General features: G+C 41.3%; 1 protein-coding gene across 2 annotated transcripts in view; it reads right to left on the reverse strand.

The window, feature by feature from the left end:
- CD99L2 (CD99 molecule like 2) overlaps nucleotides 1-20,569 on the reverse strand; it is a 98,478-nt gene that overhangs the window by 38,574 nt on the left and 39,335 nt on the right. For both annotated transcript variants that reach the window (XM_080795692.1, XM_080795691.1), the window contains exon 2: nucleotides 2,505-2,564. In XM_080795692.1, coding sequence (XP_080651818.1) covers nucleotides 2,505-2,564 — 60 coding nt within the window. The remainder of the gene's footprint in view (nucleotides 1-2,504; nucleotides 2,565-20,569) is intronic.

Consider the following 20,569-nt stretch of genomic DNA (forward strand, 5'->3'; position numbering starts at 1 on the left):
TCCTTCCCCATTGGGCAGTCCCGGCATCTTTGTCAAAAGTCAACTGGCCATAGATATAATGGTTTATTTCTAGACTCTCCAATTCTATTCCACTGAACTCCAGGTCTCTTCATGCTAGTGCCAGACCACCTTGATCACTGCAGGTTTGCAGTAAGTTCAGAAATTAGTAAGTGTGAGTCCTCCGACTTTTTCTTTTTTTCAAGATTAGTTTGGCAATTTTTTTTTTTAATTTACAGAGAGAGAGAGAGACAGAGCGTGAATGAGCACGGGGCGGGGGGGCACAGGGAGAGAATCTTAAGCAGGCTCCATACCACACCCAGCATGGAACCTGATGTGGGGCTCGATCTCATGACCCTGAGATCATGACCTGAGCTGAAATCAAGGGTTGGATGCTTAACCTACTAAGCCACCCAGGTGCTCCAAGACAATTTGGCAATTTGGGGTCCCCTGAATTTCGTATGAATTTTAGAATCAGCTTGTCTGTTTCTGTAAAAATTCTAGCTGGGATTTTGACAAGAATTGCTTTCAGTCTGTTGATCAGTTTATGTAGGCATGCATTCCTCATGTAGCCTTGACTGACACCAGAAACTCAGCCAGAGTCGAATCAAGGAGCAATATAACGGCCGACACTCACTGAGCACTGAACTTGTGCCCGTCCTGTGCTGAGCACTTTACACGGGCCACCTCACCTAATCCTTCCAATAATCCTAGGAGGTAGGGCTTATTATTAACCTCACGTACGACACAAGGAAATGGAGGCACAGGGAAGTCAGGAGACTCACCCAAGGTGGCAGTAAGTGGCAGAGTCAGGGTTCAGACACAAGCAGTCTGGCTCCAGAGCCCCTGCCTTTCTCAATCCAGAATACACAGAGACTACTCAAACCCATACGAAAAAGACAAGAAAACCGGCAGAAAAAAAATGGGGAAGGGTTATGAACAGATAATTCACCAAAGAGGAAAATACAAAGGGCCAATAAATACATGAAATGATGCTCCCATCTCACTATAATGAGGAAAATGCATAATAAAGCAATAAGATATTTTGTCCATCATATTGGTAAAAGGCCTTTGATTAATAAAATCTGGTGATGTGCAGATCTGGAAGAAAAGGAACTCAACAGTATTCAGTGATTATATAATGGTATATTCATTTTGGAAACAATTTGGCAGAATCTAGTAAAACAGAAAATACATATACCCTTCAGCCTGATAGTCCCACTGACCTTATACACAAAAGATACGGACAAGAATGTTCACTGAAGCCCTATTTGTAATTATGCAAAATGAAAGTAAATCACACATCGGCCAGTAAGGAAAGGGCAGCACTGGACACAGCCAGAGCCACGTCACTGGGATGCCAGCTCCATGAAGCCCAAGGTTACATGTGAAGTATAGATATAATGATGTGCATCCAGAGATGACGTAGTAGGTCCCACAGTGGCTCCCCAAATATATAGTGGAGTCCCAATCCCCAGATGCCATAAACGGGAATCCTATTTGGAAAAACGGTCTTTGCAGATGTCATTAAGGATATCTGAGACGAGATCATGCAGCATTATCCAGGTGAGTTCTAAATCCAACAAAAAGAACCCCGAGAAGACAACACCACACAAAGGAGAAGGCTCTGTAAACATGGAGGCAGAGACCGGAGGGAGGCAGCTACAAGCCACCACAGGTGTGCCCGGCCAGGACGCTTCCTGCACTTGAGCCTTCAGAGGGAGCGCGGCCCCGCCGACACCCTCATTTTGGACCCCTGGCCAGAACGGTGAGAGAACACGTTTCGGTGGGTTTAAGCCTGCCAGTTTATAAAACTTAGATAACACTCACTCAAGTCTTCAATACTTACTAAATTCAAAAAAGGTTGTCCAGTAATACACGCATAACTAAAATAAAAAGCCTCACACATCATGTAAAACAAAAACACCAATCTATGTGTACGGATGTACGTAACAGCAAAGAAAATCACCTGGGAGCAGCATATTCCAGACGGACTCAGCAGTTTCCTCCTGGGATGGGAAGGACATTAGTAGGATGGGGAGGGGTCACAGAAAATCTCGGTTTTACTTTCTAATGTTCACACTTTTAAAAAAAAGTGGTTTAATTTTTTTTCAAAAAAATGTAAAGAGAAATGGACAACAAAGCTTAGCATTTGAGAGTTTACATGCAGACACCATCTGAAGAAAAACCATTGTTAAAAAAAAAATCTAGAAGGAAAAACAAATCTCTTATTCACTTCAAAGTACTTTTTCCTGAGCTAGGGAAAGGCAGGCTTCTAAGGCCACCGGGGAAAACGCTGTATCAGCTGTTCCACATTGTGTGGTATTCTTTGCAAAGGAAACAAATGATGTTAAATATTAAGATTTTCTTTTAAATAATGCAATTTATGACACCCCTATTACATCCGATCAGTATAGACAAAAAGTGTTTTCCTTGGGTGTATATTCTGAGCGGGTGGTGCATATTAATCACTATTGTTTGTTTTTAATAGTTTGATTAATACTCACGCTTTACTGAGGAAGTTTCTTTCAATGCATCCTCCAGACGAAAATCAGAGTCCCCAGATCCTAAAAATTAAAAAAAAAGATTTTTAAAATTTAATTATTTTTCCATAAAACAAAATCATACTGAAATAGTTTCTTGTAATTGTTGTTTCCCTTTAGAAGGTGTCATGAAGGTTAATACCACAACAGGAAACTGATAGAAGCCATCCAAAGACACACTGAGTTGATTTCCTTCTACAAACAACTTATCTCCACCAAAAACAAAATGGAAAAATGGTTTTCGCAGATATAATTAAGTTAAGGATCTTGAGATCATCTAGCATTGAATCTCACCAAGTTTACTGATCACAGTCTTCTGTCCACTAGAAGCTAAAGGCTCAACTGTACAGGACAGCAAGCCCAGTCCATAGAATGTACACCTTGCAACAAGGAATACTGGGGTCCAAAGCTCCACTGATTATGAGCCAGGTTCTTACATCCCCCTCCACATCTTCTAAACTCTGCACTGCACTGTCAATCCAGGGTACCTTCCCCCACCCCCAGTATCTATATCTAGATGAGCAGCTCTGATTACACACCACTTAAAAAGCTTGAGGGAAAAACTTTTCCCAAGAGAATCTGTTCTCAGAGGTGGACTCATCTGCCCAACTCTGCTTGCTTTTGGACTTGACACCTATCATTCCCCCCATATGGGCACGTTGTTTCCCAGAGGAGTATATGTATTATCAATTCTCAAACTATTACGCATGCATACTAGAATTGAACAAATGGGTAAGTGTGTGAAGAACTGTAGAAGCCAGGCTTCTCACTGTTGGAGAGCGAGGTTGTAGGTAAGAGAGGGCTAGAAGGGGAGGAGTCCAAGATAGCAGGGGAGCAGGAGACCTTCGTTTCATCCAGTCCCAGGAATTCAGCTAGCTGGCTAGCAAATTATTCTTAACACCTATGAACTCAACTGGAGCTATAAGAAAAGAATAGCTGCAACTCTGCAAATAGAAAACCAATCACTTTCTGCAAGCCAGGGTGCGGACAAGTGAATCAGAGGCAAAGATAAACCATGGGGGGAGGGAGCCTCCATAAGCCAGCTATAAGCCATAAGCCATAAGCAGCTGAATGCCAAATCAGAACTTTCAGAAGTCTATTCTGGTGAGGGACATCACTCAGCTGGCTAAGCAGGGGCGGATGCTAGGTGGGACAGTGTGGTCTCAGGATCCCCAGGTCATAGGCACTGGGGGTGCCTGAGGGCAGCAGAGCTCCCAGGCATCAGAGCAGGGAAGCTGGCAGCAAACGGTGAGCCCAGGAGTGGGCCCTCAGCTTGGGGTTGCCAAATACCACAAACGGTGGCACAGTCGGGCCACTGCTCTCAGAGCAGGGGCCCAGGGAGCGGCAGAAGTGCAACGAGACTTCCCTCCTTCCCCTGGAAGGAGCAGCGTGGGAGTGCGCAACAGGAGTCTGCAGGGTTTGGAGACTCAAAATGGGGTCCTGTACCTGTGATAGAAACGCTCAGTCACATGCCGCACAAGCACGGAGTGTGGCCGGAGACCAGGGAGACAGGAGTGACTGACTGTATTTCTCTGAGGGCGCACTGAGAAGTGGGGAACCAAGCTTTGGGCTCCAGGGCTGGAGACTGGGAGGCCGCCATTTTCATTCTCATCCTCTAAAGCTGCGCGGAAAGCCTTCAGGGCATGAAACTCCTGAAAGCAAACCCAAGCAGATGACGTAGCCTTGCCCCCGCAAGGGCAGTGCAAATCTACCTGGGGCAAAGACATCTGAGAATCAATGCAGCAGGCCCCTCCCCTAGAAGATAAGCAAGAACATCCAGCCAAGACCAAGCTTATGATCCTAGAGAAATGCAAAACTCCGGCATTAGGGAAATACGGTACACAGAATTCAGAGTTTTTTCCCCCATGATTCCTTGGTTTTTCAATTTTAATTTTCTTTCTCATTCCTTTTACAACCAATTTCTTATTTTATCAACTGTAAATCTTTTTTTCATTTTTTACAGTTACATTCTATCCTTTCATTGTATGTAATTTTATTTTTGTACATGTAAGTTTTTCTTTCTTTACAATTTTAGGATCTAGTTTTTAACAAACAAACCAAAATACACACAGGATCCAGTGTGTATGGATCTGTTCTGTTCAACCATCTGATTCTCTTATTTTTTCCTTTTATTTTTTTTTTCAATTTCAGGTCTCTTCTGATTTGTTTAGGGTATATTTCTCTGAGGTCATTGTTGTCATTTTAGTGTTTTGTTCTCTCATTCATCTATTCTTCTCTAGAAAGAAAGACAAGAGAGAAAAACGTACCTCAAAAAAGAGAACAAGAGGCAGTACTGACTTCCAGGGACCTAATCAGTATGGATATAAGCAGAAGTTGGAACTAGAGTTCAGAATTAACAATGATAAAGATACTACCTGGGATTGAAAGAAGCATGGACGACACTAGAGAATCCCTTTCTGGAGAAATAAAAGAACTAAAATCTAATCAAGCTAAAATAAAAAAAGCTATTAATGAGGTACAATAAAAAATGAAGGCTCTAACTGCTAGGATAAATGAGGCAGAAGAGAGAATTAGTGATACAGAAGACAAAATTATGGAGACTAAAGAAGCTGAGAAAAAGATAAATCTACTGGATCATGAGGGGAGAATTCGAGAGATAAGTGATACTGTTAAAGTGGAACAACAGAATAATTGGGATCCCAGAAGAAGAAAGAGAGAGGGACAGAAAGTATATTGGAGCACATTACAGCTGAGAACTTCCCTAATCAGGGGAAGAAAACAGGCATTCAAGTCCAGGAGGCACAGAGAACACTCCTCAAAAATCAGTAAATATAAGTTAACAACTCAACATGTAAGAGGGAAACTTGCAAATCTCAAAGACAAAGAGAAAACCCTGACAGCAGCTTAGGACCAGAGGTCCATAACCTAAAAGGGTAGGAACATTATACTGGCATCAGAGCTATCCACAGAGACCTGGCAGGCCAGAAAGGACTGGCATGATATATTCATAGTGCTAAATGAGAAAAATATGCAGCCAAGAACACTTTATCCATCAAGGCTGTCATTCAAAATAGGAGAGATAAAAAGCTCCCAGGACAAACAGAAACTAAAAGAATTTGTGATCACTAAACCAGTCCTGCAAGAAACATTAAAAGGGATCCTTTAAGGAAAGAGAGAGCCCAAAAGTACCACAGACAAGAAAGGAACAGAGACAATATACAGAAACAGTTATTTTAATAATAGATACATATTAATATATAGTAATTAATATATAGTAATATAATGGCACTAAATTCATTATCTTTCAATACTTACTTGATTGTAAATGGGCTAAATGCCCCTAATCAAAAGACACAGGGCATCAGACTGGATAAAAAAGCAAGAACTACCTATATGCTGTTTACAAGAGGCTCATTGCAGACCTAAAGACACATCCAGACTGAAACTGAGGGGGTGGAAAACCATTTATCATATTAATGGACAACAAAAGAAAGCTGGGGTGGTAATCCTTATATCAGAGAAATAAGATTTTAAACCAAAGACTGTAATAAGAGATGAGGAAGGGCACCATATCATAATTAAAGGGTCTATCCAACAAGAAGATCTAACAATTGTAAATATCTATGACACCAACATGGGGTTAGCCACTTATATAAACCAATTAATAAAATTAAAGAAATGCACTGATAATAATACAGTAACAGAAGGGGACTTTAACATGCCCCCTCACTGCAAAGGACAGTCATCTAAGCAGAAGATCAACAAAGAAACAAGGGCTTTGAATGACACACTGCAGCAGATGGACTTCACAGATACATTCAGAGCATTTCATCCTATAGCAAGAGAACACACATTCCTCTTGAGTGAACACGGAACATTCTCCAAAAGAGATGAAATACTGGGTCACAAATCAGGTCTCATCATTCCCTGCATATTTTCAGACAACAGTGTTTTGAAACAGGAAATCTGGAGGAAATCTGGAAAGAACTCAAATACATGGAGGCTAAAGAGCACACCTACTAAAGAATGAATGGGTCAACCAGGAAATTAAAGATTTTAAAAATTCATGGAAACAAATGAAAATGAAAACACAACTCTTCAAAACCTTTGGGATGCAGCAAAGGCAGTCTTTTTTTTTTTTTAATTTTTTATTTATTTTCAGCGTAACAGTATTGTTTTTTCACCACACCCAGTGCTCCATGCAATCTGTGCCCTCCCTAATACCCACCACCTGGTTCCCCCACCCTCCCACCCCGCCCCTTCAAAACCCTCAGGTTGTTTTTCAGAGTCCATAGTCTCTCATGGTTCACCTCCCCTTCCAATTTCCCTCAACTCCCTTCTCCTCTCCATCTCCCCATGTCTTCCACGTTATTTGTTATGCTCCACAAATAAGTGAAACCATATGATACTTGACTCTCTCTGTTTGACTTATTTCACTCAGCATAATCTCTTCCAGTCCTGTCCATGTTGCTACAAAAGTTGGGTATTCGTCCTTTCTGATGGAGGCCTAATACTCCATAGTGCATATGGACCACATCTTCCTTATCCATTCATCCGTCGAAGGGCATCTTGGTTCTTTCCACAGTTTGGCGACCGTGGCCATTGCTGCTATAAACATTGGGGTACAGATGGCCCTTCTTTTCACTACATCTGTATCTTTGGGGTAAATACCCAGCAGTGCAATTGCAGGGTCATAGGGAAGATCTATTTTTAATTTCCTGAGGAATCTCCACACTGTTCTCCAAAGTGGCTGCACCAGTTTGCATTCCCACCAACAGTGTAAGAGGGTTCCCCTTTCTCCACATCCTCTCCAACACACGTTGTTTCCTGTCTTGCTAATTTTGGCCATTCTAACTGGTGTAAGGTGGTATCTCAATGTGGTTTTGATTTGAATCTCCCTGATGGCTAGTGATGATGAACATTTTTTCATGTGTCTGGTAGCCATTTGTATGTCTTCATTGGAGAAGTGTCTGTTCATATCTTCTGCCCATTAAGAGGGAAGTAGATAGCAATACAATCCTTTCTCAAGAAACAAGAAAGGTCTCAAATACACAACCTAACCTTATACCTAAAGGAGCTGGTGGGGGGCGGGGAACCAGCAAATAAAGCCTAAACCCAGCAGGATAAGAAAAATAACAGAGATTAAAGGGGAAAAAATTAATGAAAGAGAAACCAATAGAACAGTAGAACAGATCAACAGAACTAGGAGCTGGTTCTTTGAAAGAATAAAATGGATAAACCCCTGGCCAGACTTAATAAAAACAAAAGAGAAAGGACCCAGATTAATAAAAGCATGAATGAAAGAGCAGAGATCACAACCAACACCAAAGAAATACAATTATGAGGACATACTATGAGCAACTATATGCAAACAAATTAGGCAATCTGGAAAAAATGGATGCATTCCTAGAGAGGAATGAACTACCAAAACTGAACCAGGAAGAAATAGAAAACCTGAACAGACCCACAAGCAGCAAAGAAACTGAAGCAGTAATCAAAAAATCTCCCCAACAAAGAGATCAGAGCTGGATGGCTTCCCAGCAAAATTCTACCCAACATTTAAAGAATTAACACCTATTCTTCTGAGACTGTTTCAAAAAATAAAAATGTAAGGAAAACTTTCAAACTCTTTCTGTGAAGCCAGCATTACCTTGATCCCAAAACCAGACAAAGACCCCACCAAAAAGGAGAATTACAGACCAATACCCCTGATGAACATAGATGCCAAAATTCTCACCAAGATACTAGCCAATAGGACCAACCAGTATAATAGAAGGATTATTCACCACAACCAAGTGGGATTTATTCCTGGGCTACAAGGATGGTACAACATCCAAAATCAATCAATGTCATATACCACATACATAAACGAAAGGACAAGAACCATATGATCCTGTCAATAGATGCAGAAAAAACACTGGACAAAGTACAGCATCTTTTCTTGATTAAAACTCTCCACAGCATAGGGACAGAGGGAACATACCTCAAGATTATATAAGCCATATACAAAAAACCCACAGTGAATATCATTCTCAGTGGGAAAGACAGAGCTTTTCTCATAAGGTCAGGAACACAGCAGGGCTGTCCACTCTCACCGCTACTGTTCAACACAGTACGAGAAGTCCGAGCCTCAACAATCAGAAAACAAAAAGAATTAAAAGGTATCTGAATTGGCAAAGAAACAGTCAAATGCTCACTCTTCACAGATTATAGGACATTCTATGTGGAAAACCCAAAAGACTCTACCCCAAAATTTCTAGAACTTAAATGGGAATTGAGCAAAGTGGCAGGATATAAACTCAATGCACAGAAATCAGTTGCTTTTCAATACAGTAACAATGAGACAGAAGAAAGAGAAATTAAGGAGCTGATCCCATTTACAATTGCTCCAAAAATCATAAGATACCTAGGAATAAACCAAACCAAAGAGGCAAAGGATCTATACTCAGAAAACTATAGAGCACTTATGAAAGAAATTGAGGCAGACACAAAGAAATGGAACAACATCCCATGCTCATGGATTAGAAGAATAAATATTGTTAAAATGTCTGTGCTACCTAAAGTAATGTATACTTTCAGGGCAATCCCTATCAAAATACCATCAACCTTTTTCACAGAGCTGGAACAAATAATCCTAAAATTTGTATGGCACCAGAAAAGACCCTGAAGAGCCAAACGCATGTTGAAAAGGAAAACCAAACCTAGGGGCATCGCAATCCCAGACTTTAAGCTCTATTACAAAGCTGTAATCATCAAGACAGTATGGTACTGGCACAAAAACAGACATAGATCAATGGAACAGAAGAGAGTCTCCAGAAATGGACCCTCAACTCTATGGTCAACTAATCTTTGACAGAGCAGGAAAGAATATCCAATAGAAAAAAGACCGTCTCTTCAATAAATGGTGTTGGGAAAATTGGACAGCCGCATGCAGAAAAATGAAACTGGACCATTTCCCTAAAGCATACACAAAAATAGACTCAAAATGGATGAAAGACCTAAAAGTGAGACAGGAATCCATCAAAATCCTAGAGGAAAACACAGGGAGCAATCTCTTCGACCTCAGCCACAGCAACTTCTTCTTAGAAACATCACCAAAGGCAAGGGAAACAAGGGTAAGAATGAACTATTGGGACTTCATCAAGATCAAAAGCTTTTGCACAGCAAAGGAATCAGTTGACAAAACCAAAAGACAACCTACAGAATGGGAGAAGATATCTGCAAATGACGTATCAGATGAAGGGTTAGTAGCCAAGATCTATAAAGAACTTATCAAATTCAACACACAAAAATATATATTCCAATCAAGAAATGGGCAGAAGACATGAACAGACATTTCCCCAAGGGAGACATACAAATGGCCAACGGACACATGAAAAAATGGTCCACATCACTTGGCATCAGGGAAATACATATCAAAACCACAATAAGATACCCCTCACACCAGTCAGAATGGTTAAAATTAACAAGTCAGGAAATGACCGATGTTGGCAAGCATGCAGAGAAAGGGGAGCCCTCTTAACACTGTTGGTAGAAATGCAAGCTGGTGCAGCCACTCTGGAAAACAGTATGAAGGGTCCTCAAGAAGTTGAAAATAGAGCTACCCTGTGACTTAGCAACTGCACTACTAGGGATTTACCCCAAAGATACAAATGTAGTAATCCAAAGGGTTACCTGCACTCTAATGTTTATAGCAGCAATGTCCACAAAAGCCAAACTATGGGAGGAGCCCAGATGGTCGTCAGTGGATGAATGGATAAAGAAGTTGTGATATAGGTATAGATATAGAGATAGATATAGAGCGGAATACTACTCAGCCATCAAAAAAGGAAATCTTGCCATTTGCAACAACATGGAGGGAACTGGAGGGTATTATACTAAGTGAAATAAGTCAGTCAGAGAAAGACAATTATCATATGGCCTCACTCACATGTGGAATTTAAGAAACAAAACAAGATTCATAGTGGAAGAGCGGGAAAAATAAGACAAAATCAGAGAGGGAGACAAACTGTAAGAGACTCTTAATCATAGGAAACAAACTGAGGGTTGCTGGAGGGGAGGGGGTAGGAGGATGGGGTAACTGGGTGACGGACATTAAGGAAGGTGTGTGATATAATGAACACTTGGTATTACATAATACTGATGAATCACTGAACTCTGAAACTAATACATTACATGTTAATTGAATTTAAAGAAAAAGAAAAAAAGTTTTAAAAAAGGGTGGAATGATCAATATGATAATGGATTAGAGTTGGAGACCTCAGTATGAACCATGTGTAGCTTAATATACACACAGATGGTTACTTACAGAAATACTTATAGACGTGGGCTAGTATGCAGACATGCCTTTGTTCTGTCACCTGAGAAGGCCTAGAAGCAGTAACACCCCAGTAGCAATGAGTACACCCAGATCTTGGTTTCTAAATACCATGGTCCAATTAAAGAAAAACAGAACTCCTTGGAGAAATGGCAGATTCCAGGACTGGAATAAGAAATGTATGAGTCTGAAGCATCTTCTGGCACCATGAAGTATTTTTTAAAATACTGATATTAATAAGTATATGTCAAAGAGGCACAGGGTCAAATGAAAGAGCTCCCAATGGCTAAAGTTGGACAACTTAATCAACAAAACAATATTAGATTATAATCCAAAGGACGAAATGTTCCTGTGTCCATGCTGATATATACATTAAACAAATGCACAAAAGGGATAAAATAGAAGAACTCAATTTACATAGAGATTTCTAGCTCAAGGAGATGAAACCTAACCCTCCACTTCATAAGTGCTGACTTCCTTCCAAAGATTACAGTATGAAAATGTAGGTGGGAGAAGAGAGTAACTTTATAGTGGAGAAATCTAAGAAACACTGTATCAGAATAACATCAACAGTGATGGGTCATGTTGATAGTATATAGCCTTGATATGATGGGATGAGACAGCCCCTACACGTGTGTGTTCTTCCTCTCAAAGACCTATAACCCCAATATAATAATGAGAAAAAATCAGACAAATTCCAATCCTACAAAATACATGACCAGAACTCCTCAAAACCAAGGTCATCAAAAACAGAAGTCTGAGAAACTGGCACAGCCTGAAGACCCTAAGGAATTAGAATGAAGACAGGTCACTGGTACCTGGACTGGATCCTGGAACAACAAAAAAGGGGGGGGCTTTAGATACTACACTTGATCTTAGCCAAAAGTCCGAGAAGCGACGGGGAGGGCGCTTTAGATAAAAACAAAGGAAATCCGAATAGAGTATGGACTTCAGTTAATAATAATACATTAAGGGCGCCTGGGTGGCTCAGTGGGTTAAGCCTCTGCCTTCGGCTCAGGTCATGATCTCAGGGTCCTGGGATCGAGCCCCGCATCGGGCTCTCTGCTCAGCAGGGAGCCTGCTTCCCTTCCTCTCTCTCTGCCTGCCTCTCTGCCTACTTGTGATCTCTGTCAAATAAATAAAATCTTTAAAAAAAATAATAATAATACATTAATATTGGTTCATTAATTGTGACAGAGATATGACACCAATGTAAAATGTTAAAAATACAGGAAACCAAATGCAGAGCACATGAGGACTCTCTATACTAGCCTGGCATTGTAAGTCTAAACCTGTTCTTAAAAAAACCTATTTTTAAAAATCTACTTCCCATAGCAAAAAAAAAAAAAAAATACTAAGAGATGTACAGGCTATAGAAGAGACATATTAGGATATAGGAACTCTATATCTAGGACACAGAAAAAATAAAAGGTCAACACCAACAACTAAAAATCAATCCAACTAAAGTCACCAAACAGAAAAAAGAAACATATTAAACAGAAAACATGAACTTTAACACAATATGTACAATTATATCGGTAAAAAAAAGTGAGTGTAAAGAGGGTAAATCTATCAAAAGATAAACAGAATAAAAAGACAACTATATGCTGTTAACAACATATACACCTAAAACAAAATAATCACACACAGAATAGACTATAATAGAGAACTATATACCAGGTGACATTTAAAAGGAAGGAAACAGATGTGGTGATATTAATATGACAAGGTGGAACTCAAGATCTCAACCTCTAAACAGGACAAATGCAGTATTTTATAAAACATATAATCCACAAGAAAATTTAGTCATAACACTTAATAACTTAGCTTCTAAAATTCTGAAGCAGACTTTTTTTTAAATATTTTATTTATTTATTTGAAAGACAGAGATCACAAGTAGGCAGAGAGGCAGGCAGAGAGAGAGAGAGAAAGGGAAGCAGGCTCCCCACAGAGCAGGGAGCCCGACACGGGACTCGATCCCAGGACCCTGAGATCATGACCTGAGCTGAAAGCAGAGGCTTTAACCCACTGAGCCACCCAGGCACCCCGTGAAGCAGACTTTTGCTTCTTGCTATGATGGCAAACTGGTGTCAGATTAGCCCTCCCATTGTAAACACTATGAAATGGACAAAACATGAGCTAACAGCTTTCAGCACTGCACAGCAATCCTGGAGATCAAGGAAATTGACAGCTAAATCCAACGGGTGATCCTGGATTGGATCCTGAACCTATAAAGGGCATTATTGGGGCACTCAATGAAATCTGAAAGAGATCTATCGACCAGATGATAACACTGGATCACTGTCAAACTCCTGATCTTTCGGATTTACAGCACTCAGGGAAGAAAGTGTGCTTGTTTTTAGGAAATGCACACTTTACTATTAAGATGTAATGAGCATCATGCTTGAGACTGAGTCTGAAATGATTCTGAAAAAATATTTAGACCCAACTATACATACCAGGGCAAATGTGGTAAAACTGGGAAATCTAGGTGATCAGTAAATGGAGATTCCTTCTATTAGACATTATTGTGACAACTGGTAAAACTTGAATTGGGTCTAAGGATTACGTGGTAGTAATACGTCAACATTAATTTCCTGATTCAAATGGTTATGCCGAGGATATACAGCAGGATGTCCTTGTTTGAAGGAAATGCACCCTCAAGTTATATTGTAGATGCTGGGGGGTACTGATGGAGCATCAGGTAAGCAACTTGCTCTCAGGTGATTTGGTGGAGGGAAGTGCCTTATACTGTACTTGCAAGTTTCCTATAGGTTTGTAATTATTTCAACATTAAAAAAATTAAAATTAATTAAAAATGCATGTCTCTCCACCCAGCAATTGCACTTTTAGGCACCTGTTACAGAAAAATACTTTTGCACATGGGCCCAAAGAGGTATGTACAAGGTTGTTCACAAAAGTACCGCTTAAAATAGCAAAAAGAAATGGAAACAGACCAAGTGTTCATCAAAAAGAATTAAATAAAAGAATTAAATAAAGAATTAAATAAAACATGGTTCTTCAACACAATAAAATGTTATATACCTGTTTAAAGAATGGACTACCCTGGGAATAGAAGGGAACTTCCTCAACTTGAAAAAGAGTATCTGCAAAAACCCTACAGCTAACACCATACTTGATGGTGAGAAATTAAAGCTTTCCTTCCAAGATCGGAAACAAGGCAATGATGTCCCTGCTCCCCACTGCTTTTCAACATCATAGTGGAAGTCCTAGGTACTACAATAAGACAAGGGGAAAAAAAGATATACTGATTGGGAAGGCAGAAACAAAAACTGTCTTTGTTCAAGAGAAAAATGTAGATAACCCAAAAGGATTCACCAAAAAAAAAACCTCCTTACACCCCTGAAACTAATAAGTGACTACAGCAAGGTTGGAGGATACAAGGTTAGTCACTTTCTACATATCAACAATGAACAAGTGGACTTTGAAATTAAAAACACAACACCAGGGGCGCCTGGGTGGCTCACTGGGTTAAAGCCTCTGTCTTCGGCTCAGGTCATGATCTCAGGGTCCCAAGATCGAGCCCCACATCGGGCTCTCTGCTCAATGGGGAGCCTGCTTCCTCCTCTCTCTGCCTACTTGTGATCTGTCAAATAAAATCTTAAAAAAAAAACAGCACCAATATTAGCAGCCCCCAAAAAGAAATGTCTGGTATAAATCTAACAAAACATACATAAGATCTATATGAATAAAGCTGTAAAACTGTTACAAAAGAAATCAGTGAAGGACTAAATAAATGGAGAGATATTCCATGTTCATGGATAAGATGACACAATACTGTCAACATGTCAGTTTCCCAACCTGATTTACAGATTCAGTGCAATCACAATCAAAACGTCAGCAAGTTATTTTGTAGATTTGGAGAAACTGATTGAAAAGTTTATGTGCAGGGCACCTGGGTGGCTCCGTGGGTTAAGCCTCTGCCTTCAGCTCAGGTCATGTTCTCAGGGTCCTGGGATCGAGTCCCGCATTGGGCTCTCTGCTCGGCAGGGAGCCTGCTTCCCCCCTCTCTCTCTCTGCCTGCCTCTCTGCCTACTTGTGATCTCTGTCTGTCAAATATATAAATAAAATCTTTTAAAAGAAAGAAAGAAAGAAAGAAAAGTTTATGTGCAGAGGACAAAGACCCTAAATAGCCAATACAATACTGAAGGAAAAGAACAAGATAGGAGGACTGACACTACCCAACTTCAAGACTTACTGTAAAGTTACAGTAGTCAAGATAGTGTAGTATTAGCAAAAGAGAGACAAACACATCAATGGAACAGAATAGAGAGCCCAGAGATAGACCCATATAAACATAGTCAACTGATGTTTTACAAAGGAGAAAAAGCAACACAATGGAGAAAATACAGTCTCTTCAACAAACGGAGCCAGAACGACAGGACAATCACCTGCAAAAAACAAACGAAAACAAAACAAAACAAACAAAAAAGAAAAAAAAAACAAAACAAACAAACAAAAAACCCGAATCTAGACTTAGACTTTACATCCTTCACAAACATTAACTCAAAATGGATCACAGACTTAAATATGAAACACAAAATGATAAATCTCCTAGAAGCAACACAGGAAAAAACCTAAATGACTTGAGTTTGGCAATGACGTTTTTAGATGTAACACCAAAAGCATGATCCGTGGAAAAACTTGATAAGCTGGACTTCATTAAAATTAAAAACTTCTTCTCTGTGAAAAGCACTATCGAGAGATCGAAGAGACAAGGCACAGGCTGGAAGGAAATATTTACCAAAGGCACATCTGATAAAGAACCATTATACAAAATAGACAAAGAATGCTTAAAACTTAAACAACCTGATTAAAAACTGGGCTGCACCCCAGCTGCCCCCGTGCCTCATCATCCCCTGCAGACCTAGGGTCCAGGCCCACTTTATGTGGTTCTAAATAGATACTTTTCCAAAGAAGACCTCCAGATGGCCAACGTGCCTGTTTAAAAGATGCTCAAGATCACTGATCTTCAGAGAACTGCAAATCAAAACTGCAGTGAGAGATCACCCCACACCTGTTGGAATGGCTAGTATCCAAAAGATGAGATAAGTGTTGACAAGAATGTGGAGGAAAAGGCACCCTTATGTACTGTTAGCAGGAAAGTAAATTGGTACAACCACTATGCAAAACAGCATGGAGGGTCCTCAACAAAAGAAAACTAGAACTACCACAATCCAGTGAGTCCCACTTCTGGGTACACATCCGAATGAAATGAAATCACGCTCTCAAAGAGACCTCTGCACCCCCATGTTCACTGCAGCATTATTCACAATAAGCAAACAGGGAAATGATGTAAGCTTCCATTGATAGATAAACGGATAAAGACACACACACACACACACACACACACACACACACACACACAGAGTGAAGTACTATTCAGCCATTAAAAAAAAGGAAATTCTACCTTTAAAAAAAATGTATGGACCTTGAGGACATCATGCTAAGTGAAATAACTTAAACAGTAAAAGGCAAATACTATATGATCCCACTTATAATGGGTAGTTAGACTAGTCAAATTGACAGAGTACAATGGAATATTACTCAGCCATCAAAAAGAGTGAGAGCTTGCCATTTGCAACAACATGGATGGACCCAGAAGGTATAATGTTAACTGAAATAAGTCAGTCAGAGAGAGATAAATACCACATAATGTCACCTATATGTAGAATTTAAGAAACAAAACAAATGAACAAAGAAAAAAAACACCAAAAAACCCAGATTCTTAACTACAGAGCACTGGTGGTTGCCAGACAGGACACGGAGAGAACGGGCAGAATGGGGGAAAGAGGTGGAGGTGAGGGAGAGGGCACGTATGGGGATGAGCACTGAGTAATGTATAGAACTGTGGAATCATTATAACGTGTACCTGAAACTGACATAACACTGTATGTTAATTATATGTTAATTATACTTGGAAAAAAACAAAACCAAAAATGAGCTACTACTACACACCTGTGAGAATGGCCCAAACTGCAGACACCTCCAAGTGCTGGCAAGGGTGTGGAACAAAGGGAAAGCTCCTTAATTACTGGTGGGAATGTAAAATGGCACAGCCACTTTGGAAGACAATGTAGTGGTTTCTAGCAAAACGAAACATATATGCCATACAATCCAGCAACTGTACTCCTTGATATTTACCCAAAGGGGTTAAAAACTTGTGTCCACACAAAACCCGCACATAGATGTCTACAATTTCTTTATTCATAAGTGCCAAAACTTGGAAGCAACCAGATAAACTGTGGGACATCCAGACGATGGAACATTCTTTCATGCTAAGAAAAAATGAGGTATCACGCCATGAAAGGACAGAGGAACCTTTAATGCATATCACTAAGTGAAAGAAGCCAATCGTAAAAGTGACAAACTGTCTGATTCCAACTGTCTAACACTCTGGAAAGATCAAACGATGGAGACAATGAGGTCAGTGGTTGCCAGGGCTTGGCAGGGGGAGGGATGCATAGGTGGAACACAGAAGACTTTTAGGGCTGTGAAAATATGCTGCATGATACTCTGATGGTGGATACGTGTCAGTGTAAATTTGTACGAACCCATACAATCTATAGTACCAAGAGTGAAACGGGAAGTAGGGACTTGGAGTGGTAATGGTATGTCAGCGTAAGTTGATTGCTTGTAAGCAGTGCACCGCTGGGGGGCGGTGCATGTGTGGAGGCAGGAGGTATATGAAGAAACTGTGTCTTCTGCTCAATACTGCTGTGAACCTAAAGCGGCTATAAAAAATGAAGTCTATTAAAAAGAATGAGAACAGGGGTCGGGGAGAAAGAGCACTGTGTATTAATTTAAAGCCTGCTCTGATTGGTTTTGAATCAGGTACAGATATTTCTCTCACGATGACAGTTTAAAAGTTCTGGGGGCGCCTGGGTGGCTCAGTGGGTTAAGGCCACTGCCTTCGGCTCAGGTCATGATCTCAGGGTCCTGGGATCGAGTCCCGCGTCGGCTCTCTGCTCAGCGGGGAGCCTGCTTCCTCCCTTCTCTCTCTGCCTGCCTCTCCGCCTACTTGTGATCTGTCAAATAAATAAATTTAAAAAATCTTTAAAAAAAAAAAAGTTCTGGCTCAACCCCTCTAAAATGTAAGCCAATCATCCTACTGGGTCTTCCTTCAAAACTCTATCCCTACTTTCTCACCCAAGAATTGCAAGCGTACGTTCATTCTTCCAATTAACATCATGCACAAGTAATAACATGCAACAGAACACAACTTTGCAGTATTTATTAAACCCTCATTGACCTTGGATTCAATGGACCCAAACCATCTGTGGACAAAACCATTCAGCATCAATCTACACCCAGAGCTAATTAAGACTTCTTCAGAGTCTACAATCAAGCACAGCTGCCAAATCAAGATGGGAACAAACATTCTCATGAGAGATACTGTACTTCAAGTGGTCTAAAACAGGGTCATGTTCTCTATCTTTTGTATGCAATCTCTAACAACTCACTTTGGGTGTAGGCAGACAGGAATCCTCCACGTTAATGACACTGACTCACCCTCTGGCACCAGACACACATTAGAAAGTGTCTGACTCATTGCAGGTCAAATTTATAAGCTCCAAAGCACTGTACCTGGGGGGCCAGTGTTCAAGTGTTCAGCAGAAAAGTTGCTTCATTCTGCTGCAGAGGACCACAACGAATTTCTTTTCATGGAAAAGGCATGTAGGGAGCTGGTAACACCTGTCTGAAAATGTCCCTTCACATTAGACAGAATTTACCCATGGACTTGCACATGACCTTAAGATGCATTTGATAAGCGAAGTGTTGGTTCTACCCACAGACGCCCTAGCAGCTTGGGTCTGTCCTGAGGTAGATTTTGTCCCTTTGGGAAGAAACACAAACCTGATCTCGTATTGCAACCTGACCCACAGTGACCGGTGTCTAAAGCTAAGGGTGCACTTTAATGAGGCCTGTAAACAAGACACAGCAGGCCCTTGTTAGAACCGGCTGGGATCCAGCACCTGCCAAAGCCTTGATTGAAATGTCCGACCCACGAGACAGCCCCACCTGATATGCCCCTAGTAGCCTTTCATTTGGGTTTGCTGAACTGATCACTCCTCCTCTTGTCCTCCCACCTGTTCTTAGTTGACCCTGAAAGTACACCCATCTGTCAGGGGTTTAGGTTTGTCCATTTTTTAGGGGGTGGGGTGGGTCAGAGGGAGAGGGAAAGGGAAAGAAACCCAACCAGACTCCATGCTCACCGTGGAGCCCAACACCAGGGCTTGATCCCAGAGCCCTGAGATCATGACCTGAGCCAAAATCAAGAGTCAGATGCTCAACTGACTGAGCCACCCAGGTGTCCCAATGTTTGTCCTTTCTGGTCAACATGGTAACCACTTGCCACATATGGCTGTGTCAGTTAAAAGTAAAATTCAATAAAAAACTTTAAAATGCAGTTCCTGAGCCACACTAGCCACATTCCAAGTGCTCAGGAGCCACACTGGACAGGACCAAAGAATATCTCCACTGTCACAGAAAGTTCCAGCGGACAGCACTGCTCCAGCCAGTGAGCTGCTTCAAGCAGATTAACCGAATCTGGGCTTGCTGCTGTGAGAGGACCTTCGATCTGTTCACAGAGAATTACCAGTAGAGAGGACCTGTTAGTACTTCGTGACAAATCCATTTGGGTTTCATGCCAAAAGTCAAGTCCTCTCTGCAGAGGAACGGGTCTGCTCCCTGCTGGATTAAGAACGGCAGAGGCAGCCAGGACCCCTGCCAGGCACAGGGCCAGCACCTGAATCCATACCCTTCTCAAGGAGTAAACGGGCTCGGCTGACATGGGGTCAATACCAAAATGCAGGGAAGACCCACGAGAAAATGGGCCAGAATCAAATTGGGACCCGAGGGGTCAAACCATGACCCCTTAATGAATGACCCCTTAATAAACAGGACTATGGTACAAGCCCCTTGATCACCTGGGTTCAGGAATGAGACTAAACCCAGTCCCGAGTGACTGAGCCTGCTTATGGAGGGGTGGGCGTGGGGTCACAGCTTGGTTTAACCTGAAATGAGCCATGCAATAAGCATGCGTCACCTTCATATGATGAAGACCTCATGTGATGTGGCTGCTCACAGGGCCCTGTGTGTCCCCTGTCCCCCCTGGCAGAGGGCGGCTGGGGCTGTGAGTCAGAAAAGGAAAACCTACGAGGGGGGGGGCAGGGAAGAACATTCCCACAAACTGCTTCTTGTGGGAAATCTATGCGACGAACTCGCCACCACACATGGTCAATTTTACAAATGTGTCTGGCAAAAGTCATTTCTCTCCCTAACACAAACGAGTGAGGTAGCCCTCTCCCTCCACGTGCTAGACAGGGGGAGGGCAAACCCAAAATGCTCAGTTTTGCTAGGTGCTGATTTCCCTGAATTTCTGCACCATTTTAACTCTTGTTGCCTCAATCTAGATTCGAACACATCTGTCTAGATAAATTTATGCTTTTACACCTCAAAGCACGCTGAGTAATTAATATCTTCTGGGTTAGCTAAGCACTGCTGCATTGCAAGGGAACATGAAACTGGTTTCCCTCCTACTCTGATCACTAAATGGATTTAGCTACTGCCACCTGAGCTCCCACTAGTTTTATGAATAAAATTTAAAGCACTCCCAGAGAGGACAACAGTGATGGGAAGGCAGCCATCATACCATCACAGCTGCAGTGTGTGACCCAGGCGGCCGACTGCAGGTCCCTGAGCGCCACACCTGGCCCCAGGTATTGGG

The sequence above is a fragment of the Martes martes genome, assembly GCF_963455335.1.
Source record: "Martes martes genome assembly, chromosome: X".
In the NCBI taxonomy this organism is placed as follows: Eukaryota; Metazoa; Chordata; class Mammalia; order Carnivora; family Mustelidae; genus Martes; species Martes martes.